Genomic DNA, 27,496 nt, shown 5'->3' on the forward strand with positions numbered 1-27,496 from the left:
ACGCCAATGACACACGTAGATGTCGAGAAGAGAACTTGTCCTATCCCCTGGCAATCAATGGCATTGCCTACATTGGATCTAGTGAAACAAAAAGGTACAGGTGGTTTTTACTAGTCACGTGATCCTTAATCTGAGGACTCATAGATTGTGAAGAAACAAGTCCTTTTACGTTTAAAGTGCCTTTTAATTGTGGAACATTTCAACATAACATATATACACGGCAACGTTATATACAGATACCCAACTTCACTTGCTGACTTCCTCTCTTCTTGTTTACACACTCGTCACTTCCCCCAAGTCCCCCTAACTCTCGATACCCAACACTTGACCGTGTGTTACGGTTGACCACACAGTAACCGTGTCACATAGACGTCGAGAAGAGAACTTGTCCTATCCCATGACAATCAATGGCATTGTCTATATTGGATCTAGTGAAATAAAAAGGTACCTACAGGTGGTTCTTACTAGTCACGTGATTCTTAATCTGAGGACTCATAGATAAAACTTCATTCCCAGTGTAGACCCTTTGAATCAAATAGATCCATTGACTTTTTTTAGGAGTGCTGAGACAGTTCGTAGGAGTGCTGTGACCATGCTTAGGTGTGCTGTGACATTTCTTAGGAGTGCTGTGACAATGCATAGGTGTGCTGTGACAATGCTTAGTGGTGCTGTGACAATGCTTAGGTGTGCTGTGACAATGCTTAGGTGTGCTGTGACAATGCTTAGGTGTGCTGTGACATTTCCTAGAGTGTGGTGTCAGTTCGCGTAACCAAATCCCTCAACTTTTCCCTGTCGGCAGCTGTTCTTAGCAGGACATCATAATTGAGACCGGTCCATTCTTGTCCAGCCAACTTTTCTTTGGACGACCGTTTCTCCGTGCTCCATCCACTGGACCTTTAAGGATCACTTTTGACAGCGAGTCATGTCTTACAATATAACCAAACCAGCTCAGCTTTCGTCTCTTCACAGTATTGAGGCGTTCCTCTTTTTTTGCCAGCCAGAGTGTTGACATCTAAAAGTACAAACTCATTCTTCTTATGAGAAAAGAGTCCTTGTAATCACAACAAATTTCCGTAAGGATAAAAAAAGCAGTCTTAGTCTTAGTCTTTTCTTAGTATCTGATACCAAGCATCAGATATACATATTGTAAACTTTACATGCAAGGGCCTACAACATTTATTGTCATTAAAAAAACAACAACACCAATTCCTTTTTCAGATTGTGTATAAAAATAAATAGTATCACCAGCTTCATCAGTTGCTATGATTAATCTAGGACAAACGGAAATTGAACTACTGGTAAACATGAACACGGCTATAGTCACGCAGTAAATACATAGTTCACTAATTAAAGATAAAAAGGTCGCTGAATTCAATTAGCAATATATCCAATGATTCTGTTTCTTTTCCAAACCCAGCAATCCACTGGGAGGGGGACCCTTGTACTCTATAAACCTGCACTTTAAAAGGGGAGGGGGACCAGAGAGTATGTTTCTAATTGATGCCAGGAGGTGGAGAGTTCCAGCACGGCTGAAGTCAGGACAATAAGGGTTTGAGAGTATGAGAGCTAATTAGAGAGGAAGTTTACAAAGGGACATCAACAAAACCCCTACAGTAAAGATGCTGCGATTCTAAGAATAGCTCTAGAAATAGATCTACACTATTTCTTGTTTGTTTGTAGACCAACTTATCTTTGTAGACGCATCACTTCACGTATGTGGCACGACCCAGTCGTAGTAACGGTTGCTGCCATTGGGAAACCTTCAGACAGGACTTGGGGGAGAAGAGCTCCCTGTCTTCGCCTGTCCCTTGGGAGAAATCCTTCCCGAGGATCAACGGGATAATGGGAATGCCTTTGGCGCTCCGATTCCCTAATGAACCTTTTCGTAGACGTGTGAACTTATAGGCCTACAGTGTATTAATACCTTTTGGTAGACGTGTGAACTTATAGGCCTACACTGTAATAATCTCGAAAGAACTTTTTATTTTTACAAACTTGACTTTTATTAACAGATACTTACAGATTTCAATCTAAGTGTACACATAGGCCTATATGGCTATTTTTTTTTAAAAATAAGATGTTGAAAGATTAAGAAAACATTTTTCCACTCACTGGAAGTATATTTCTTTCACCTTACAATAAGTAAACACGTGGTTCCGTCGTCCGTCTTTCCTTTTCCGCTTCCGTTTTATCCACTTATCAATCCTACTTAAAGTTACATCAGACGCGACACACACTCACACACCATAATACTGTTAAATCGATTTTTTTTTTTTTTTTTTTTTTTTTTTTTAAATGGAGTCTATGGATATTATAGAGATAACTCTACTAAACACAATGTCCTGAGAGTTTTTTGCGGATGAAAAGATAGAATTTAAAAAGCTTCAAACTCGTGACATCGAGTGTGCTAAATAGTACGCATTAACGAAAGCATTTGTTGCTGAAAATCAAGGTTCGATCTGGTTCATAAAAACCTTGGTTCCTATTTGTCATATTTCATAAACGCTCTGGCTCATGAAACCCCATAGTTCTTTAAAATCATGTACCAAAATCGTGAAGATTCCCCGCATCACGCGTTTGTAGAAAATAAAGTCTACATTTAAATTTTAGCTTTCAGAGACTGGTGATTGACTCACAACAGGGACAAATCGACATTCGCAGTGCTAAACATAAGGAGTCCATAAGTGCGACAACTTTTAGAGTGCAGTAAGGGAAATAATTCTTTACCTCAATTTATAAAGGACTACTGCAAAACGAAGTCAATCACAGTTATATGCTCTTGCATTTTTCTATTTACTTCTCTGCTACTCTACTTCTCCTTCTCTCATTCTTCCACTAACTCTTTACTCCTTTCCGATCTGTCTTTCTCAATCTATTTACTATTTCTCTCTACGATAGCCTTGTAACTGTCCATTTCTTTTCTCTCTCATAATTTTTAAATTAAAAAAGGCTCTACATTTTGTATTCATCTATCTAACTTGACAAAGATTCCCCTCTCCCCCCCCTCCCCCCAAAAAAAAAAACTAGAGGAAAAAAAAAGTTATTTTCGTAACGTTTTGTTCACTAAACTTCACACCAAAGACTTTCACTAATTCATATCAAGGCTCGTTATTTTCTTCCTTAGTCTCTGAAGAGCTCAACGAGGGGAGAGAGAACTAAGCCCGAGGAAATCTGTTAGCTCTTCCGAACATTTTGTTTTGACAATATCACGTGACCGGACTTTTTTCTGTAAATGAAGCTATTAAATGCTTATGCGGAGTTAGTGGGCGTTTATGAGTGCGTGGTGGCCAAGTGCTAAAGCGCTTGGCTTCCTAACAGAGGCGTCTCGGGATCGAATCTCAGTGAAGACTGGTATTTTGAAATTCGGGATTTTTTTTAGAGCGCTCTGAGTCAACCAAACATTAATAGGTACTTCACATTGGTTAGGGAAAAGTAAAGGCTACTTGACCTTTGCATCACCTTTCACATATCCCTTAATCTGGTGAGCCTTTGGGACACCAACACATGATCTGTTGACCATTTTTTTTCATTCCTCTATGCATTTTGCCTTCAATAGAAACTCTTTCAAGGGCAGGCCTGTCCATTCTTTTATGTTGTCTTCTCATCACTTTCTCTGCCTCTTCTTCTTTTTCTTGGTACTGTTCCTTGAAGGAAAGTCATTGCGAGCCCATAGGAACTTGTGATATGGCCATAGAGTTTTTGTTTCCGTATTTTTGCCCCTGCTTAGATTTTTTGGTCTGAAAGGACATACAAAAATTAAGTGCGTATTTTGGTATGTAAGAATGGCGTTGGGTCTCGGCTTTGAATCCTCGTAAAGAATTTTGAATTTTGGGGATTTTTAGGGCTCCCCTGAGTTCACCAAATTTTAATGGGTACCTAACATAGGTTGTGGAAAAGTAAAGGCGGTTGGTCGATGTGCTGGCCACACGACACCCTCTTTAACCGTGGGTCACAGAAACAGATAACCTTTACATCATCTTCCCAATACATTACAAGATCTGAAAGGGGAACTTTACTTTTTCAATGAAATATTTATAAGTGGATTGGGGCCTTCATTTACTGATCCGGCCCTGTATGTATATTGGATGGTAGAAAAGTTTATTGCAATCTAGAGAAGTATGATCACGACAGCAGACTTCACGATTTTTTAAATATATAGATCTTGTATGCATTGAGGCTTCAATAATTTGTTATTAAACTGACTTTTGAAAAGATTATATTGCAATGATATGAGATCAGTGTTTAATATCGCAATTATTTGATAGTAGAAAGAAATTGTTGGCATAATAATAATTACATTATTTAAATGTATTGAAATTCCTTTTTTGCGTTTAGTAGATACATTTGTAACATTTCAACCAAATTTTACTTATATTATCATCCCAAAAATGTGAACATGATTTCATAATTCAACAATGTAAGAATTAGCAATTTCATAGATTTAAATATTCTGCACTGTAATTGTTTTTGTTTTATAAAGATACAAAACGTCTTTCAGATTATTTCCCTTTAATGTGTAATAAGTAATTTACTAGTTGTCGTTCTTTAAAAAAAAATACTTGTGACTAGATAAGATTTTGGTAGGAAAGGAAGTCATTAATTTTTACAAAAGTCTGTTTTAATCGAAATAAAAAAAATCCCATTAATCTCGTGATAAATATTCAAATGACAAATGTCCTTTCGACCGCCTCAGGTGTGTCTCTAGATCTAGAAAATATATATATGTGCGCGCGCGTGTGTGTTTATCGATACACACAAGCATGCAAACGTACGCACGCACACAGGCAAAAACACTCTTCTTATTGAACCGCACAAAACGTCAAGATCCACTTAAGGTTAAGGTGACATTCTCCGGCCGCAAATAAGATCAATCGCTGAAGAAAATATAGACCTGAAAATGATCGGGTTCCTAGTAGACATGCGCACTTTGACAACGCCGCTGAATCTGGACGGCTTTTAATCTTCAAGTAATTCACAACCTCCATATTTGGACAACATTTAGGAACGCACGAACTAAATGTCAACAAGTCCTGGACCAGATAATAAATGTCAACTAGTCCTGGACCCGATAATAAATGTCAACTAGTCCTAGACCCTCTAATTATTATCTATTGGGGGGAGGGGGAAAGACTGCATTCCAGAACAACAAGGAGAAATAAACAAATCTATTTTCTGAAATCTTTTCTTCAAGTGTTGAATAGGCAGACTTGCTGTTGAAGTGCACGCACACACTCACACACACAAACTCACACACACTCACACACAAACACACGCAGGACTGGATTTAGACTTGCTAGGGCCCTAATCTATTTGGGCTATGGGGCTCCCTGTAATCAAAATAAGCAAATTTATTCCTTTGTTGTTTTTTTCTTCAAAACAATATTACGGGACAAGTGCACTAAACCATAGCTCGTGCTGGTAAATCCAGGGCTGCTAAACACTCTTTTTATTTTCTCAAAATTCATAATAAATTGTGTTTTGTTTTTGGTTAATATTTTTATTTTACTTACGGTGGCGGGGGAGGATTGTCCAACCTTTATTAATATTGTGCCAAGCAGGCTTGAGATCCAGAAATATCACATGTCAAATGTTAAGCTCCACTTTAAGAAAAATAATAAAACAATAAGGTGTACCGGAAAATCGCTCTCAGAACCGTTTGCCAGATGTTGCCGGCGTGGCACCGCTAAATTAGAAAAACAAAAACCAAAACAAAAGGTCAAACTGTTTTGGTAAAGATGTTGGGATGTTCTGATGGAAAGAACTTTTATTTTCTGTGCTGCTAATTGGCAGGTTGTACTTGTTTCCAGTTCTGAGTGACATGACAACGTCATTCAGGACAAATATGGAAGCTTGTTGTTGACGCCGTTGTTTTGATGCGTGATTTATTATTGTCTCAAGTTCGTCAGGCGTTCTGAGATTTAAGGAGGGCATGAATGAAAGAAGAGGCCGCGAGGGTTGCGTGTGTGTGTGTGGGAGGGGGGGGGCGCCTGCTACATTATTATTAAATTTAGAGACCCTTCAGACAAGAATACTTCAAAGTAAAGTAGCAATTATACATAAAACACTGAATCATATTCTTCTAATACAAAAACGAAACCTAATAAAATACTCAGAAAGACTCAAATGTAAAGACACATTTCTTGTTCCATATGGTAAGACAAATTTACACAAATACTCCTCCTTCCCTAGCGCTATTAGAGGATAGAATGGATTGCCTGAGCCAGGAAAACCAATGACTTGGCAAAGTTTAAGTCACTGATTAACATGCATGACTAGATTGACCTAGGGATACGGGTAGGACTTTTTTTGAAGTAACGTCTGTATTTTATAAGATAAGAGGTGCGCTACCTCGCTTTAAAATATGAGCGCTAAATTTGGGCACTCTTGAGACACAACACACACATACACACACACGACACACAAACACACAAACACAAACACACACACACACAAAGTCAAAAGGAACCGCTTCTGTTGGTATTGTCGGCTAATGCCACATACACATTGCTAATATAACAGAATCTGGAACCTGATTGTTGCTGGCGTGTACAAATAAAGCGCCAGAGCGCTAGTTTCGTATCAGTCTTCAGTGAAATATGAACACTAATTTTGTGTTGGTTACAGTACAAAAGGAGAAACAATACTTATGGTGAATTTCATGCATCGTGGCGAATCCGTAAAAAGCAAACTTGGTGTTTCCAGTGTGTAGACTACGGAAGTATCGATACACGTGAGGTGTTTTAATAAACCATATAATAGTGTTTATGCACTTTTCAGTACTTAAGAATCGAATTTCTAATTTCTTTAGCGATTATCATTTTGTAGCGATGGAGGTCTTTCAATAAGGCAAATTTTAGATTGTTTAAAGTCTATTTATTAAAACAACTCTCCACTCATCCCCTTTACATGTCCGTAAGTTGTTTTTTTTGTTTTGTTTTGTTTTTTCTACTTTCCTTACATTGCCACCATATATCTTCATTTCTTTTCCTCTTTTTCAGTCCAACAAGTATTTTCACATTCATTTGTCACTTTATCTTTGTACTGTAGGAGCACCAAACATGACCATCTCTATCCATTCCCTCTCTGCCTTTTGCCGGGATATCATTAGCAGACCGTTCAGTCTTTGATGGTTTCTTCCCATCGCTTCATTTGTCTGCACCTCTTTCTTTTTGTCTGCATCTCCTTCCACTTGTCTGCATTTTCCTTCTTTTGTCTGTATCTTTATTTTTTTTTCTGCATTGTGCATCTGAACCAAAACCCAATTGTATCCCGGCGACCCTTGCTTAGGTACATTCATAACAAGAACTCCTCTTTACGAAACAAAATATATTAAACCTTCAAGTACGCAGGGTGTCCGCGGCCTCCTGAAATTCCAGGATGTCCTTGAATCTCCTGGAATTTCAGAAAAAAACAAAAAAGTCTTTAAAATCTCCTGGAATTTTAAAATATCTCCTTGAATCTCCTGGAATTTCGCCGATCGAAAAAAAAAAAGGTATAAAATAATTCGGCACCGTGGCTGCGGATGAGCCGTCGCGGCGGAAATAGATCGAAGTGAGCATTTCCGAGTTTGCGCAGAATGTGTTTACTGCTCCTTGACAATAGATAAATCTATTTATAGATTAGTATCGTTATCGGATCGCTTTTTCACTGAGCACGTTGTTATACGGGCTGGCTGTGTCAATAAGCTGACCAGTGACGCGTCTACACCGCCTTTCACCCACTTGTTCAGAACGAAATGAACACACAAATCAAGCAATGATACGCAACATAATGACATTCAACAATAAATTCACAAAAGCAGACATAACATAAAGCTTGAAACTTATGAACTTAATTGACCCCTAAAAAAGCTTGTCTCCCTTATACATAGGTTCCAAAACTCAGAAATCTAGAGTTCTCTAATTTTCTGGTATCGGAAACTGATTATCCCCCTTTCATCCATTTACTCTTCTGTGTAGAAATCGGAAGGTACTAGAACGTACCCAATCTCCTCTTTGCACTTCTTGACGCGCAGCCCACGTGACACTCACACTTGGTCGTCAAATAATACACTTTCAAATGGAAAATGTTTCTCTCGCACAAAGAGCACCACAGATCGCAACCTTTCCAGGACATTCATATGTCCGACAATGGACATCGTTAGATCGTTCGATTTCTAAAAAAATGACAGGAAAGTACATTGGCACTCTGAACGAAAGAAATTAACCGTTCACAATGCATCACGTAGCGAGCATTGTCGAGCAGGCTATTAAAAATTAACCCTCTGAGAAATTGGTTAATTTCTTAGTCGCCTTTTTGTGGAGAATGTCAAACACACTCTCTCTGGAGACACTTTGTTTCATATTTCTAAAATTTTCATTAGAATGTGTAACAAAAAAGAAAAATGTTTTGTCACAGAATGAGTCAGATTTTTTTTTTCTTCTAGCAAAAGTTAATTTACGGAATAGAACGTGAAGGAATAATTTGAGAGAGAAAATACTGGGCACAGTTTTGGAAAAATCAGAAATGTTTTCTTTTTAACAGAGCGAGACTCTCCAAAGTAGGAGCTGGCATGTTGTAACAGGGCGAAACTGTTCAAGCTAAGAACTTTATGTTGTGACATAGCAAAACTCTCCAAACAAAGAACTTTATGTTGTGACATAGCAAAACTCTCCAAACAAAGAACTTTATGTTGTGACATAACAAAACTCTCCAAACCAAGAACTTTATATTGTGACTTAGCAAAACTCTCCAAACGAAGAGCTTGCAAAAGTAAAAGTTATAAGTTTTAAAATCTTGAGAGCTTTTTTTTTATTCCTGTGAAAAAAAAACCTCGGTGCTACGCATGTACTAAGTTGACTTGCTAGACACTATTGAAAAATATTACCTAAATAAAGTAACTCTTATTATTATTGCTATTATTGTTATAAGGATAAATTTTAGTTCGATAGGTAATGAAATAACAAAACAGCTGGCATTCGGTCATTTTAAAGAGCATTTCTAAAGAATTGTCGAATGTCTCTTTTTTAGAAATTATTTTGGTCTAAACTATCTTTAAAACAAATGTACTGGTACAAGATCTGTGTGTATGTGTGTGTATTTGTGTGTGTGTTCGTGTGAATGTAGTGAGTGCTAATGACTTCAGCAGAAAGTTTTTTTTGACATTCAATCCTAGGAAATCCGGATTTGTTTCGGCTAGTATAACCATAAGAATTAACATCACTATTTAAAAAGTCATTCATCTATTACAGCGGTTCTCAACCTTTTAGGCTCGGCGACCCCTTTTTACATCACTCACTCTAAGGCGACCCCCCCCTCCCTTTTTTCCGCACACACACACACAGCAATTGAAGAATGAACAAAAACAATTCATTTTTTCACTGGTCTTAGGCGACCCCTTTTAAATCGTAAATCGACCCCCAAAGGGGTCGCGACCCACAGGTTGAGAACCCCTGATCTATTAAGAAATGGCAAGATATAGGTCTTCCTATATGGATCATTCGTAAGTCCATCTTTTGTCGCTATCTCAACTTAGCAATCATTAATTTCCTTTAAAAGTTCTTCAATTCGTAACGTAGGCAAACACTCCCTTAAGTAACAATCGATCTAGCCGTGACCTTGAAAAAAAAACAAACAAAAAAACAACGTAAGTACTTATTACATTCTAATCCTTCCTTGAGGATTTAGTTATTTCCCTTGGGTATATGTTGTCAACCAATCTGTAGGTACAGGAAAGCCACTAGAAGATTTAACAATTCTACTATCGACTTAGCAGACGACCTTTTCCAAATCATTTAAAAGGTCTTCAGGCTTTGAGGCTTTAGAGAGAAGGAGAGAGATAGAGGGAGAGAGAGAGAGAGAGAGAGATAGAGAGAGAGAGAGAGAGAGAAGGAGAGAGAAGAGAGGCTGTGAAAAGGGAGGATATTATTTTTTATTTTACCTCGAAGTCCCATGACAAATGTTAGACTGTATCGTTAGTATTGAAATGTAAAGGAGCTTTAGGCAAGAGGTCATCAGAAAGACTCAAATTAAATGTCTTCGACCCATTACTATCAGTGTTTTCACCGCTAGATAGATTCTACAAAATCTGGGTCTTTTTCACCCTTTATTTTTCTTCGTATTCATGTTGTATTTCCTCCCAAATGTTAATCTAATGAATTAGTTAAATATTTAATGAACTTATTTAATTGTTTAACAATGACATTCTTCCCCTATGACTCATGCTTTTTTTACTAGATCTAATGTTACTTCGAATAAAATGATAAAAAAAAAGAACTCTTCATATCAAATGATAGTTTTATTTTTACGCGCGCGTGTGTGTGTGTTCTTTGTTATGACAGCGCAGTGGTCACGTGATAGAGACATTAGCTGTCTAGGCCGTAGACACAACGACATGAATCCAAATTGATGTATAAAAATGGACATTGTGTAGGGCAGTGATGCCCAAAGTACGGCCCGCGGGCCAAAACCGGCCCTCAATGTGGTTCCATCCGGCCCGCCGAAACGTCGGCACAAAAAGTTAAAAATCCTTCCTCCTTCAAAAAAGTTGAAAATGTATCTTCACCTTCGTTAGGGCCCTCTTATTTTCTCTGATGGTTTGGCACCATGACCTTTAACGATTGCGCGTTTATGAGATTATGAAATGGACCTCTGAATGTAGAATCTACTAGGAAAAGTGAATGGATCTTTTTGTGGAACATGATAGTAAGCCAACATATTTGTTTTCTAAAGAAAGTCTGACTGTTTCAAAAACAACCACGTATACAACAGCATTTGAGCCGCGTATAAAAGATTGGTTAAACTACGCCAAGAGATTTGAGGGTCGAAGGGAATATATTAAAAGTAGCTACAATGCAGCTAAAAAAAGTACAGAAATGAAGCCATTTTAGACGCGAAAAAAATGATAGACTTTAAAGATCCCATTAATTATTGTAAGTACTAGATCCAATAGTTTCACATAGTTTCAGGTGATTTTTTATTTCATTTTTTTTGTACCTTTTTTTACTGATGTGGCCCGCTACACGCGTGTCGAAAGTTAAAATGGCCCGCGGGTCGAATTACGTTGAGCATCACTGGTGTAGGGTATTCAGGAGTAGCTGAAGAGAAACTAGGTTTTTTTTTTTGGTTCTTCTGTATATGGTGTACTCTCTGTCAGGAGGTTCAATTATATATATATATATGCTTGCTGCTTGTCTCTTGTCTTGTTGTGTTTCTTAACTTGGTTTCTGTGGCTCACTAGGGGTTTCTTGAATATTAAATAATACTTGCTTGATACTTTCTTGGTTACTCAATTATGTCATCAATACTTGCTTAACTCAAATACGAACACTTAATATACATCAACTCTAACTCCTTATATTCATGAATATCGATACTACTTTAATACTTAATAAAGCACACAATTATATCACTCTTATGAAATAGTAATACACAAAACACCAGTCCAGGAAGTAAACGTCCAACCTTCCTGGACCGGGAGCAAGACCTTACTGACTTAACACATTCTCTCGCACATTCAACGAAGACTTAATCACTCAGTTCACAACACTTGCAACACTTCGCATTCATAACATTCATACCAAAATATCAAACTAACATTCATTCTCGCCATACCTCTCCCTGACACTCTCTGCTCTGCCACTACATATGTCATTAACCATTGCAGTTTTAAATATTAGATCTAAAACGAACAATGTTGATTCATATCTAATTATATTTGTTATTATAATTCCTCCTATTGCAACGTCTTCATGTGTAGACAAGGAGTTTGAAAACGGCTCTGACGATTTAACAAGTTTGACAGTTTATGACCGTTATTTTTTGGCAAAGCTGTTTCTACCTAACTGGCCTCACGGTTGGGCCATTATAATTTTTCAAAATATAATCATCTTAACATGAAATACGCCTTACGGTTTTTTATTTTTATTTCGGGAATACCCGTACTCGACTCAAATGTTTCTTTTGTGAGTTAAGTGAAAAAAAAATAGGCGTAGATGAACATTTTGCGTAGCGTCTTAAGTAGAAATCATTAGAAGGACTGCTAAGAGAAGTACTTGATTTTGCAAAGCTCTCTGGAGCATCACAAGAACCGATCACATGAATGTGGTCACTGTTAGCGATAAGGTCTTGGTGAGTACCTACCGACCAAGTGTGGAAGTATAGCTACTAGCTAGAGCCGTTTTTTGAGAATCGCGTCCAGCCACCTTTACCCAAGCAGTTGGTTAAATTCCGAAAGTGTGACTTGAATACATTGTATTTTCACACTCTGCCCTTCTTTACAAGACACAAAGATAAAGGCACATTCCTCGTTCCATATGCTCCTCCAAAACTGCTCTCTTTATCAAGACATCAAGGCCCCAAAACACCCCAATAGAAAGAAAACTATATGGAGATCTCCCTGATTTGGAAACCACTGCGCAGTTCATCTCATGCATTGGTCTAGTCATATGAACACTCTAACATAACAATGAGCACGAAGAAGAAGTTCCATATGATAGGACAAATTTGTACAAATGCTCCTTCTTCCCTAGTGCTATTAGAGCATGGAATGGGTTGCTTGAGCTAGCCAGGAAAACCAGTGACTTGGCAGAATTTAAGTCACTGGTTTACATGCATGACTAGATACATGACGCGTAGCACGTAATTATCTTCTTTTTTTTTTTTAAAGCAACATCTGTATTATATAAGATAAGATAAGACTAAAGAAGTAATGTTTATGACCAGGCTACTTTAGTCTTCATAAATATAATGTTGACACTCGACTGTCCAAGATTATGTCATCGAAAGTGTTTTGTATGAAGAGCTGAATGTATCACCTAAATGCGAAAAACTTATAGGATTCCTTTATATCATAGATTGGCGTGAAGGCTGAGTTGTAAGACGCTTGGCTTCGTATCGAGGGGTCTTTAGTTCGAATCTCGGTGGAGAACTTCAATTTTGAGCTTCGGAATTTTCAGGACTCCACAGAGTCCACTTAACTCTAATTGGTTCAAACTTATGGTAGGGAAGTTAAAGCGGTTGGTCGTTGTGTTGGCCTCATTTAACTGTTGGACATATAAATAGAAATTCAGAACTGCGTGTTTGTTTTTTAACTTTTTCTTGACATTCGAAAAATATAGAGCTGAGTAGAATTTCTTATCTATGTAAATGAATAGGGCCTACTATTTTGTCATCTATTCTAATAATTGTGCCTGCCTTTATATAAAGCATGTCTATTCGATTACGTTATTTCAAGTTTTCAATTGTTTCTGTAATCGATTCTTAGTTTCCTGCATCACGCGAGAATGTGCGTCGCCAGATTTAGAATCACTACATAGTGACAGGAACGTGTTGAACTAATGTGTCATGAGCGATGTCAATACCAGACAATATTTCAGTGGCGTAGCTGAGGTGGGGGAGGGGTGAGAATCAGAAAATCCCCCACGGGCCCCCACTTGAGGGTAGCCCACAAATGAGTGTTTTTTTACATTAAATATTAAATATTAAGCAAAATGCAGGGGCCCCCAAAGAGGTCAAGCCCTCCCCCCTCCCTAAATGATGGGAAATTCTTAGTTACGCCCCTGCAATATTTTCACTATTTACCACATGTTGTTGACGAGTGACCAAAACACAGTTACATATGCAGAAACTCAACAAAAATATTCATCTGTCTTGTCAGCATGTACCAAATAAAGAAACATGTCGTTGTCTATTATTAAAATCGTTAGAAAGAATAAAGTAAACAAAAAAATTGAGTCAGACCTTGCGATCTATTGGGCAGATGATGTTAAGGTCGTCTGTTTCTTCCAACGGTTAACGAGCAGGGTGTCACGTGGCCAGCACGACGACCAACCAACTTTACTTTCCACAACTAAAGCCAGGTACTTATTAGAGTTGGGTGGACTCAGGGGTGTCCTAAAAATCCCGAAATTCAAAATCCCAGTCTTCACTGAGATTCGAACCCAGGATCCCAGCTTCGGAAGTTAAGCGCCACCGCGTCCCCAGTAAATCTACAACTTGAGGACAACCTTCTCCCCCCTCTTCCCACTGGAGATAGTTCTTAGACAGAAGAATAGGAACAAAGAAATAAAGAGAAAAGGTGAATAAAAAAACAGTAAAATAACAATACAACAATCAAGAAGATTGTTTCGTTAACATTTTGTTCTCTCCTTAACTTTTGAAATCTAAGAAAATGTTTTATACAATAAAAATATTAAATTGAGTAATAAAACAAGAACACAAGAAAACCAAAACAAAGCAACTTGGAGGCTGGGCATTGTGACCGTCATGAATAATGGAATATAATCCATACAATTCTTCAATGCTAACATCGAAACAACGCGAAAACAAAAAAAAAGGGAGACCATTGAAGTTTTAATATCTTTCCCCTTGCTTATTTCGAACATGTATACATTATTAAAGACCAGCATTTTACAAACAAAAATTCTTTTTTGAAAGTTTAAAAAAATAAATTGCAAATAAAATAGAAAAAAATGCAAATGACTTTTTTTTTTTTCACACATCCCATTCTTGTATCAAATAGAAACCTTATACAATTATTTGTTTTACCTAGTACAATATGTATGTAATATAAAATTATAACCCATGGAGAGAATAGTAATAATCTATTCATATGCCTGGTATCAGCTAGGAGAAATAATTCCTACCCACAGAGAGATGTGTCTGTATATGTGGAACTATTCCCCTTTGTACATGTTGTAGGCCTTTTGCCTCCTGCCTCCCATTTACGGACCTAGTGGAAATGTTGCACAGTTATTCCTAATCGATGACAATAAATGAATTACAAAAAAATAGCCAAATCTATTAGGGATATTTTTTTATATAGAAAAAAGGAGCCTTATACTGCATTATTTAGATATATAGCGGTGATTTTTTTTTTTTTGCGGTTATTACCCTTAGATAAGCATTGTTTTTAATTTATTGTTCTCTCCCCTGTTTAAAGTTTATTAAAACATGAAAGTCTGATGATCGATGTTTTCAAATAACATATATTGGTATGACAATCCTATCATGCATGCCTAGACATTTGTTGTAAGGTGGTGCTGTGACAATTCCTGTAATCAAGGTCCTCCACTCTTCCCGTTCAGCACCTGTTCTTAGCAGGATATCAAGAGACAGGCCGGCCCAGAGGCGTAGCTAGGGAGGGGGAGGGAGGGAGGGAGGGGGATTATTTGTAAATCCCCCCAGCCCCCATTTGAGTGTTGGCTCCAAATGAGTGTTTTTGGCATTAAATATTAAATATTACGCAAAATGCAGTCAAGAGGTCAAGCCCCCCGGGCCCCCAACTGATGGCAAATTCCTACGCCACTGGGCCGGTCAATTCTTTTATGTTGTCCATCCAGTTTTTCTTTCAACGACCCTTTCTTCGTGGTTCCTCCACTGTACCTTGAAAGATGACTTTGAAAGCGAGAGCCTTATCCTACAACACGACCAAACCAGCTCAACTTTCATCTCTTCACAGTATTGAGAACTTCCTTTTGGCCAGCCAGTTCACTTGTACCTCCATTTTCTACCCTTGCTTACAGCCCACTGCTTCAGAGACCAACACAAAAAAAAACCCGTTATTGCTGTAATTAAATATTAAAGAAATGTGTTTCCGCCAGTGTGTCGGCATGAATCAATGTGTGTCGATTAATGTGTGTGTCAATTTCCTTTTTCTCAATTCTTGTTTTTTTTTATTCGTTCATGCCACTTTGTTTCTTTGTCAGTTTGTTTGTTTGTGTCAATTATTATAACGATATATAAATATATATATATATACTAGCCTGACATTATCCGCGGCCTGCGGGTCTAAGTTTGTCTTTACTAATCTAGTGGATTGGATTTAGATGTACGTTATACTTAGCTAATGATCCTTTCAAGTTTTTTCTCTTTCGCTACGAAAATAAAATTAGTTGTGCGAAAATGGGTTTACCCTAAGCCGATACATACATATCTATTAAAAACGAAAGGAGCGATAGATGTCCTGAGTCTAGCGAAGGTCGAGGCAGCCTTCCCTATGCGTTTTTTTTTATCTCTTCTTCTAGAGACAGGTCATCTTGGATTGTAGATCCCAGATAGCAGAATTCATTTACGGCTTGTTATCGTCTATGTGGATCGAGGGTGGTGCTGTAGCAGATGGTCCCATAACATTTGTTTTCTTCGTGCTAATAGTTAAGCCATGCTCCTTACAGGCCTGAGAGAAGCGGGAGACATTAGTAACTGAATTTCCTCTTGTGAGTTAGCCACCACCGCTGCGTCGTCTGCGAAATCACGACAGTTTTATCAATCTATTGTATCCACCAGTGTACTAAAGGTCAAAGAGTTCATCGTTTTTAGTTTTGTAAAAAAAAATATTTTTTTACAAAGCTACCCTGCATCTTTATTTTACATCTGCACTAGAAGTTTCAAAGGGAAAAGATCATCGCTTTAGATGTAAAATGTCACAGATGCTAATGCACTAAACACTAGCCACCGGCTTTATTCGACATTTCGATCCTAGTTTCAGTGACCTGGGAAAAGACAATGTCGTGCAAAACTGTCACTCTAATGATATCCTGAGGTGAAAGATTCCAACCAAATAAAAATCAAGATTACGTAACTCTGGATGTTTTTAACTCTCCTCGGTTCTCTTCCTTACTTGTGGTTCTTTAATTATAGAATTTAAGACTGAACTAATGTTAAAGACAAAACATCAACAAAACAAGTTATCATTCTAATTATTCATCTTGACAAGTAAAGTTTCATTTTGCAAGTAGATTCTCTTTCCGATCTATAACGCAGATGATGTTCATGTCCTCTGTTTCTTTGGCCAACGGTTAACGAGCAGGGTGTCATGTGGCCAGTACAAAGACCAATCGCCTTTACTTTCCCTAACAAAAATCAGGTACCCATTAGAGTTGGGTGGACTCAGGGGCGCCCTAAAAAATCCGAAATCACCGAGATTCGAACCCATGACCCCATTTTCGGAAACCAAGCGCCTAACCCCTCAGCCACCTCGCCCCCATTTTGCAAGTAAAACTGTATAATTGTTAGTCTTAAAAAAAATGTGGTACTTATACGATGTAGAGGAAACCAGATGTGGTATTCCCAGTAAGTGACCAATCAGAAGATTGGAACAATTTGAAACTTTGTCAATAAGACATCTAAAAAAGGCAATGAAACTCGAATATTTACACATATTAAATCTAACTTATATATTTTTTTTTTATATTTCTAGATACTTCAAGACTTAGGACTGAAAATATCGAGACATCGTTCATCTCTTAAAGAATGCTGACAGTATTAGCTTGCCTGTTTGCTTTTACTAATGTTCTTGGGGAGAATAAGGAGACTGACCTTATCGTTGGACCTACTACATTATGTTGTGATAAAACTTCGCTTTCAGGTGTATCTCATAAGAGACCCCCATTGAAGCCAGACGATCTTGAATCTCCCAAGGAAATGACGTCACTAAACAGCGAAGATGACTTTTTGTCAGTCTCTAGTGAGGTCATAGTAGGTGAAAGTTCATCAATGTGCAAGCCTTGCTTTGAAAATACCTCTTTAGACGACCAATATACGAACGATATAGAGCTGTCACAGTCTCATGAAGCCGGATACAGAAGGAAATCACGTCACGATCCTTCTTCTCCTGCTTCCCCAACTTGGACCCCATTTTATAAAGACAGTAATTTCATACCCCTGAAAACTGTCCATCATTCTCCACTGATGTTTCTCAACATGCTCCATAGACACAAAAGGTCACGGAGTCATCATAGAAGGAAAAAACGCCCTCAAAACGAATCTCAGTTTCAAGAAAATGTCAAGCGAGTGCTCTTCCATCAGAAGATCCCCGACGTCGGTTATCCTCAGGCGAACCCAGTTCATCCCGTTGGGAGCATATTCCGAAATGCTCCCAGAAAGCCTTCCCCAACAAGTAACACAGCAAAGCATCAAACCCAGGCTTCACCAAGGAATGCACTCAGATCTAAGGAAACCATCATTGATCTGAACCACGGAAAAACTGAGGAGGATCCCAACTTAGCTCGGAGTACGCATATGTCAAAAAAAGCTGAATGGTCAGTGGTCAGCTTATCTGGCCAGTGGTGTTCAGTAGTGAAAAACAGATTCCGCGAAAATCATATCAATCAATTGAATTGTTCGGATCTAAACCTGACAAATGTCCCAATAAATGTGCGATTCAAGATTCCAGATGCCGACTCAATGTAAGTATATTATAAAGTACAAAGTAAAGAATATGTATGCATGTATGTGTGTCCCAAATAAAAGTCAAAACCGTTTGATAAAACTTGGCATAAATGTTCCTTAGATCATAGCGGAGACCGTAGTGTATGTTTAATGTCACTCCAACAATCGTAGCGCCCCAAAAATAGACAAAAAGTACCTAATTCTATCTTTATTAAAGCACGAAACGTTTTTGACAAATCGGGTAAACCCGTTTTCACAGTATTTTATATTTGATATGGGTTTGTCGGGAAAACGGGTAAACTTATTTTCATTCTTTACTTTCATTTTCGTGGCAAAATAAAAATAGAATGTGATGTAAACATTTTCCATGTTTGACATAGATCTAAATTCAATCCAGTATAAATAAATAAATAAATAAATAAATAAATAAATAAATATATATATATATATATATATATATATATATATATATATATATATACACACATATAGCTTCTTACAAAGCAGATTTTTATAAAAGTCTGGTTTTAATTTTAAAGATATACGACTGTACATTGATTCAGAGAATAATTATCTTTCCAGATATCCGAATCAAACAAGAAATCAGCCATAGATTATGTAAATAGATCATATTATAAGAGTCAATTAAAGTTTATGTTTATCTTTGGGGGAACAATAACAAAAATTAAAGTGCAGCACTTTTTGGTTTATTCACTAGACTAAAGACTTGAAGAAACACTTCTGGCCCATTCAGTCTATTCGTACACCATTCACTATATATTATATCCATGCATTTATTATCAATAACGTCAATCGTCACGCGTCACTGCACATCGCTGCGAGTAAGCCAGGACACGAATCGTAAGGCGGGAGAGTAGGTGTGAGTATGTACTGGTCAATGAAACGTCAGGAAGTCATGGGAGAGGTATTTTTGAAAACGATGCGCGGATCAGAAGAAAATAAATTTTCCAAAGAAAGCTCGAAAGAAAGATCAAGAATACCAAAATGTTTAGTTTTAAGATACGAGATGTCCAGGACATTGACCAATATTGTTGTGGATCGTAATTAGCGATTATTCTTTTGTTCACGAATTATTGTTTTATAATGATCACTTGGTCCGTCAAGCTGTAATAGACACTCTAAAACAAAATGAGCTTCAATAAACACAATGATTTTATTAGTCTCTATTTATACTCTTTACTCCAGCCACTTGTTCTCTAAACTGACCTCCTTTTACACACAGTCCTGACACACTGCTGTTCACTCAACCATGTACACTCAAGGTCCACTGGTCATTTCATACACAGACACACACACTGCACTACCAGCCACTCAAAACACATACACTTACTATCACACTCAGCACTGATATGATTTTAATAAGTTATTTATGTTTGATGTACATTTTTTACGAAATCCTGCAATTTCATTATTTTTTTATTGAGTTTTAAGATAAAACTCTAATCGGGGATTTCAATCCTCCTGATATTAAATGGATCGTCGGTAAGTGTCCGCGAAACAAAACGTTATGAGGCCCTAAAAAAGAGGAGTAAACTCAAAAAGAAAAATCTAAATGGAGTAATTTCATCACTGCGTTTCTTCAATGTATTTGAAACCTCTGAACTTGCAGATGTTACGTTACTCTGAGAGACAAAGTCTAATTATTAATATTTCAAAAAACACAACCCAGAAGTTAAATTCTGACAATCATTCATTGAATCTCACTGGACTTGTTTCAGACTTTACTCGATCACAAGTAGGTGAAGTCGTCGCCCCTTCTGTTCATAAAGACAAGACTCGTTTGTTCTTGACTCTTCCAAACTGTATTGAATTAAAAAAAAATAAATAATAAAACAACAACTAACAAATTATTAACAAATAACGAATGCCAAATGTCTCAATAATTAAAGATTTATTTCATTTTTTCTATATAAAAATATGTTAATTAGCTAAGAGTTAAATTATTTGATTGATTCGTGTGCTGTCATCGACAACGATAAAAGTCCCAAAGTTTTAGTAAAATTCAAGAATGGGAAGTTGGAGAAATAACGTGTAAAAGATTCCATCCAGACAGACGCACAGACAGAGTGAGCTGATCAATAAAACAGTCTTAAACTGGTAGAAATGAAGATCCTATCCCAAACTTCTCGCAGTGTGGAGCCTATACCACAAGACCAGGCCTACATCCAACGTGTGCACCATGGCTAATATTGTTAGATAGCTAGTTTAGTTAGTTGGGTGGCGCACTTTAATGTACTGACAGAGGAACTGTTAGATAGCTAGTTTAGTTAGTTGGGTGGCGCACTTTAATGTACTGACAGTGAATGGATATTTTAGAATGACGACATAGACTTTGGGGTTAGAGGTTAAGATTGACTTATAGAAATCAGTTACCGCTAGACTCTTGAGGGGATAACATCGTTTTATAGTGACAGACTAGACTGTGGCCCATTCTGTAATAAACGTTTGTTTGAAGTTCACCTTGATCAACTCAGTCTGTGTTCCTGTTAGTACCTTATCTACATTTGTGACGTGTGCATGATTTTTCCAAGAACTTGCTATTGAAATACATCAAACAAGGTACGCACGCACTTAGTCTAATCAAGCATCTTCTAGAAATACTTCAGCTACATTTGATATACACATGCATCCGTTACAATATCCACTTGTTGACTTATTCTCTTTCAGTTGAGCCATATCTTCTCAATAAACGTTACCATCTATATGTGGTGCTTGATCTCGCAAGTAGACTAGTAATTTATACAAATGTTTTAAAATGTTTTACACGTTTCGGATGTTCCTTCAGAGTTGAAGATAGTTTACTTCCTAGTCCAAACCTCCCGCAGGACGACGGGGGATGGGAGCGGGGAGGGTTTGAACCCTCGACCGTCGATAAATCCGAACAACAGTTCAGCGCTCAAACCGCACGACCAGGCAGCCATCCATACAAAGCTTTTATCAACTCACTCTGTCTGTCTGGTAAAAAGTTTGTACACGTTATTTCTCCTACATCCATTCTCGGATCAAGTTGAAATTTTACTCAATTATTTCTAGCACCTGACAAAACAAGAATCAATTTTAAAAAATACTGATTAGTTTATTAACTATTGGTAACTAGTTATTTTGTATAGTATCAAACAAGGGGCAAAGAAATTGTACTTGACTGATAAGGTGATATAAATTGAATTAGTTCCCTTTATACTTTGCTTTAAAGTTTGAAACTAACAAATAACTATAAAACCTTCTTTTTTCATAAGCGCTTCCAAGGCATAGTGGTTAATGTATTGGTCTGAGGAGCTAAGGAGGCTTTAGCCCTCAAGTTCGATCTTAGGTCGTTCACCTTTTATATATATATATATCCCCATCTTACTCTTTGTTTTTTGTAAGTCATCTTGCTGATTTTAGTTGAAAAAAAAACAGTCCTTGTAATCACAACACTCAGTTCTCAAGCGCTATTTCTCTATATTTTCATTTACCAGGATTAATCTTATCGTATCTCTTTCTTCTTATCTTATTTTGTTTTATCTTATCTTGATAGTTTAGTCAGCATAGCGATAAGTCTCAACTATTTTTAATTCGGCAGTTTGACGAGTGTGAAAGTTTTTAAGACAGAGACATGTTTTGTCCGGACTGACATACAAGACAGAGACATGTTTTGTCCGGACTGACATACAAGACAGAGACATGTTTTGTCCGGACTGACATACAAGACAGAGACATGTTTTGTCCGGACTGACATACAAGACAGAGACATGTTTTGTCCCGACTGACATACAAGACAGAGACATGTTTTGTCCGGACTGACATACAAGACAGAGACATGTTTTGTCCATACTGACATACAAGACAGAGACATGTTTTGTCCGGACTGACATACAAGACAGAGACATGTTTTGTCCATACTGACATACAAGACAGAGACATGTTTAGTCCGGACTGACATACAAGACAGAAACATGTTTTGTCCGGACTGACATACAAGACAGAGACATGTTTTGTCCATACTGACATACAAGACAGAGACATGTTTTGTCCGGACTGACATACAAGACAGAGACATGTTTTGTCCATACTGACATACAAGACAGAGACATGTTTAGTCCGGACTGACATACAAGACAGAAACATGTTTTGTCCGGACTGACATAAAAGACAGAGACATGTTTTGTCCGGACTGACATACAAGACAGAGACATGTTTTGTCCGGACTGACATACAAGACAGAAACTTGTTGTGTCCGAGCTGACATCTCAAAGAATAGGAAGACGTTTCTTTGAGAACAAATATGGATTTATTTCAGTCGCGTTGCCCTGGCAACCATCCCTGCTTTTAAGACTCAGTCTTCAAAGACGTGGCTCTTAAATTAACGTCTAATTCTTTAGGTAATTTCAGAGTTGTGTGAACATTTTAAAGTGTCAAGGCCACTCCCAGCATGACAGACCAAAAAAGGACTTGCCTTGAAGAGAAAAAAATTTGATTTGAAACATCAAAATGCTCTATTATTTAACAGCGTAATGCTGCGCTAATGATCCTGAAAACGCAGTTAATAAAAGAAAATCTGATTCAAAGACTTTCAACACAATTTTCTACTTTGATTACATTGAAGTCAAAATAGCAAGGAAAGAATAATCTCATGCAATATTTAGGTAGGTTATGCAGCGCAGTCTTTCGATTATTTATTAGGACCTTTCACAGTTCACTCCCTTAGAGATCTATTTAAAGCCTATTCGAGAGAGAAAACACGAGAAAATGGAAGAGAACAAACAAAGTCTGATGGTTATGATGTTCAGGTGATTGTATACAGAAGTCTCTCAGAACGAGGTTCCACAAATGGTTTAATAAAACTGAGACAGACTTGTAGCACCGACACAGGAAATGTTTGGCATTGATTTGATTGAAAAGGAAATATTCAATCAATGTTCACCAGATTTGAAATGAATGCATGTTAATATGCTATGTTTGTATAATCGCATTTGGTTAGGAGAAACTATTGAGTATTAAAACTAATCATTGCACGCTAACGTTAGCATCTACATCTCTTAAGGAATCGTTTTACAAAGAGTCTGTTTATGTGTCCACGTCTCAATAGTGGACAATCCCATAAGGTTGCAGATATAAAGCATCACCCATTTCGTCGAGAACTGGGGGATGAACGAGAACACTGACCACACTGGACTAGTCAGAGTTTTTAGAAATTTCTCTTTGGAAAACTTGAGTTTGAGATCACTACTGACTCGAACAAGGGAAATAATTGTACTCGACTGAAGTGGTGGCATAAGCCGATTTACTCCCCTTTATATGTCGCTGCCTTAAAATAAGTTTGAAACAAACGATAGATAACTGTACAGTCTTCTCTTTTCATAGGCACCTCACTAACATAGTGGTTAGTATACCGTCTTGATGAGGCATGAGTTCAAATTCAGTGTTTGATAAGCAACGAAGTGTCCCAACAACTGTCGTCTGTCTAGTCAAAAGTTTGTACACGTTATTTCTCCGACACCCAATCTCGGATCAAGCTGAAATTTTGTTTTTTTTTACCTGACAATACAAGAACCAATAAGAAAAATAACCAATTAGTTAATTAACTATTGGTAATTAATTATTTTGTTTAGCATCTCGAACAATGGAAATAAATGTACTTGACTGAAGGGGCGGTATAAACTGAATTAGTCCCTCTATATGTCGCTGCTTTAAAATAAGTTTGAAACAAACAATAGATAACAGTAGTTACTGTACAGTCTTCTCTTTTTATAAGCACCTCACTAGCAGAGTGGTTAGTATATCGGCTTGATGAGGCAAGAGTCCGAATTCAGGTATTTCTCCCCCTTTAAAAACGAGTAAGGTGAAATTCACCCTTTCTCCCCCCTCCCCATTTTCCAGACATAGCACATTGAGAAGCCCAAAGCACGAAAGGGCTTAATAAAATAATTGGTCAAAATATTTCTACGCACAAATTTGTTAGTCTAGACTCTAAATCTATTACAAATTAAATTGCATGACTGATCCAAACTAATGTATACAATTAAAATTTGATTAGATAAGCTTTAGTTTGTTTTTTTTAATTATTTTTTATATTTTTTGTGTGTTATTCTCCACTTATGTCTAGGAGTCTGGTAATCCTACTTATATGTTACTAATATACCAATTTATAATTGTCTCAAATTTAGTTTCTTTTCCATGACTGGTCCTCTTCTTTCTCTATATCTCTTTTATGTCCTCCTTCTGTTCTCTTTCCTCTTTCTTTTTTCTATCTCTCTTTTTCTCTTTCATTTATATATGTTACATTTCATGCCCTATCTACTGTTTGGTCTTCATGTTCTTGCGTTCACTGTAAATGTTAATTAACTGGCCTAGGGCTACAGGGTACTTCCTGGCCTCTCTAAAATATCAGGAGCGTTTAGGATGGTCGCAGGTTACACCGTTTGGACACGTGCGGATGATAAATTAGACTGTACACCTACACAGTGCCTCTAATGGATTCTCACAGAAAGCAGCCCCTGAGAACACCAATCGAGAAATCGATGGCCAAAAACAGACATAAAAATGTCCTGAAAGGGGAAGCTACTTTGAATCTTTTCAGGAATTGAACATAATAATCTTCATTGAACGCGCTTGTCTTAGCTTTATGCTAATAAACACACACACACACACTTATACATACATACAAGACAAATAGAAACGTTATAGATTGAATAAAGCATAAAATAAATCTGACAACTGAAGTGATTACAGAAAAAGGAAATGTGAAGCTAGGAGATAATGGATGGTCAACTCCTTAAATCAAACTAATGGACAGTCCTGAACAGGGTACGAACTATGGACGCCCTATTAGACAACTTCGCCTAGAAGCACCACAGAACTATGGACGCCCTATTAGACAACTTCGCTTAGAAGCACCACAGAACTATGGACGCACTATTAGACAACTTCGCTTAGAAGCACCACAGAACTATGGACGCCCTATTAGACAACTTCGCTTAGAAGCACCACAGAACTATGCACGCCCTATTAGACAACTTCGCTTAGAAGCACCACAGAACTATGGACGCCCTATTAGACAACTTCGCTTAGAAGCACCACAGAACTATGCACGCCCTATTAGACAACTTCGCTTAGAAGCACCACAGAACTATGGACGCCCTATTAGACAACTTCGCTTAGAAGCACCACAGAACTATGGACGCCCTATTAGACAACTTCGCTTAGAAGCACCACAGAACTATGGACGCACTATTAGACAACTTCGCTTAGAAGCACCACAGAACTATGGACGCACTATTAGACAACTTCGCCTAGAAGACCACAGAACTATGGACGCACTATTAGACAACTTCGCCTAGAAGACCACAGAACTATGGACGCACTATTAGACAACTTCGCCTAGAAGACCACAGAACTATGGACGCACTATTAGACAACTTCGCCTAGAAGACCACAGAACTATGGACGCACTATTAGACAACTTCGCCTAGAAGACCACAGAACTATGGACGCCCTATTAGACAACTTCGCCTAGAAGACCACAGAACTATGGACGCACTATTAGACAACTTCGCCTAGAAGCACCACAGAACTATGGACGCCCTATTAGACAACTTCGCTTAGAAGCACCAGAGAACTTAGGACGCCCTATTAGACAACTTCGCCTAGAAGCACCACAGAACTATGGACGCACTATTAGACAACTTCGCCTAGAAGCACCAGAGAACTTAGGACGCCCTATTAGACAACTTCGCTTAGAAGCACCACAGAACTATGGACGCCCTATTAGACAACTTCGCTTAGAAGCACCAGAGAACTTAGGACGCCCTATTAGACAGCTTCGCCTTGAAGCACCACAGAACTATGGACGCCCTATTAGACAACTTCGCCTAGAAGCACCACAGAACTATGGACGCACTATTAGACAACTTCGCTTAGAAGCACCACAGAACTATGGACGCACTATTAGACAACTTCGCTTAGAAGCACCACAGAACTATGGACGTCCTATTAGACAACTTCGCCTAGAAGCACCACAGAACTATGCACGCCCTATTAGACAACTTCGCCTAGAAGCACCACAGAACTATGCACGCCCTATTAGACAACTTCGCCTAGAAGCACCACAGAACTATGCACGCCCTATTAGACAACTTCGCTTAGAAGCACCACAGAACTATGGACGCACTATTAGACAACTTCGCCTAGAAGCACCACAGAACTATGGACGCCCTATTAGACAACTTCGCCTAGAAGCACCACAGAACTATGGACGCCCTATTAGACAACTTCGCTTAGAAGCACCACAGAACTATGGACGCCCTATTAGACAACTTCGCCTAGAAGCACCACAGAACTATGGACGCCCTATTAGACAACTTCGCCTAGAAGCACCACAGAACTATGGACGCCCTATTAGACAACTTCGCTTAGAAGCACCACAGAACTATGGACGCCCTATTAGACAACTTCGCCTAGAAGCACCACAGAACTATGGACGCCCTATTAGACAACTTCGCCTAGAAGCACCACAGAACTATGGACGCCCTATTAGACAACTTCGCCTAGAAGCACCACAGAACTATGGACGCCCTATTAGACAACTTCGCCTAGAAGCACCACAGAACTATGGCAACTTCGCTTAGAAGCACCACAGAACTATGGACGCACTATTAGACAACTTCGCTTAGAAGCTCCACAGAACTATGGACGCACTATTAGACAACTTCGCTTAGAAGCTCCACAGAACTATGGACGCCCTATTAGACAACTTCGCCTAGAAGCACCACAGAACTATGGACGCCCTATTAGACAACTTCGCCTAGAAGCACCACAGAACTATGGCAACTTCGCTTAGAAGCACCACAGAACTATGGACGCACTATTAGACAACTTCGCTTAGAAGCTCCACAGAACTATGGACGCACTATTAGACAACTTCGCTTAGAAGCTCCACAGAACTATGGACGCCCTATTAGACAACTTCGCCTAGAAGCACCACAGAACTATGGACGCCCTATTAGACAACTTCGCCTAGAAGCACCACAGAACTATGGCAACTTCGCTTAGAAGCACCACAGAACTATGGACGCACTATTAGACAACTTCGCTTAGAAGCTCCACAGAACTATGGACGCACTATTAGACAACTTCGCTTAGAAGCTCCACAGAACTATGGACGCACTATTAGACAACTTCGCTTAGAAGCTCCACAGAACTATGGACGCACTATTAGACAACTTCGCTTAGAAGCACCACAGAACTATGGACGCACTATTAGACAACTTCGCTTAGAAGCTCCACAGAACTATGGACGCACTATTAGACAACTTCGCTTAGAAGCTCCACAGAACTATGGACGCACTAT

At 38.2% G+C, this 27,496-nt stretch overlaps 1 protein-coding gene across 3 annotated transcripts in view; it reads left to right on the top strand.

The window, feature by feature from the left end:
* LOC106073171 (uncharacterized) overlaps positions 1–27,496 on the top strand; it is a 211,673-nt gene that overhangs the window by 33,035 nt on the left and 151,142 nt on the right. For all 3 annotated transcript variants that reach the window (XM_056025960.1, XM_056025959.1, XM_056025958.1), the window contains one exon: positions 17,177–18,164. In XM_056025960.1, the coding sequence (XP_055881935.1) occupies positions 17,230–18,164 (935 nt within the window). In that variant the 5' untranslated portion in view covers positions 17,177–17,229. The remainder of the gene's footprint in view (positions 1–17,176; positions 18,165–27,496) is intronic.

The sequence above is a fragment of the Biomphalaria glabrata genome, chromosome 4, assembly GCF_947242115.1.
Source record: "Biomphalaria glabrata chromosome 4, xgBioGlab47.1, whole genome shotgun sequence".
Taxonomy (NCBI): Eukaryota; Metazoa; Mollusca; class Gastropoda; family Planorbidae; genus Biomphalaria; species Biomphalaria glabrata.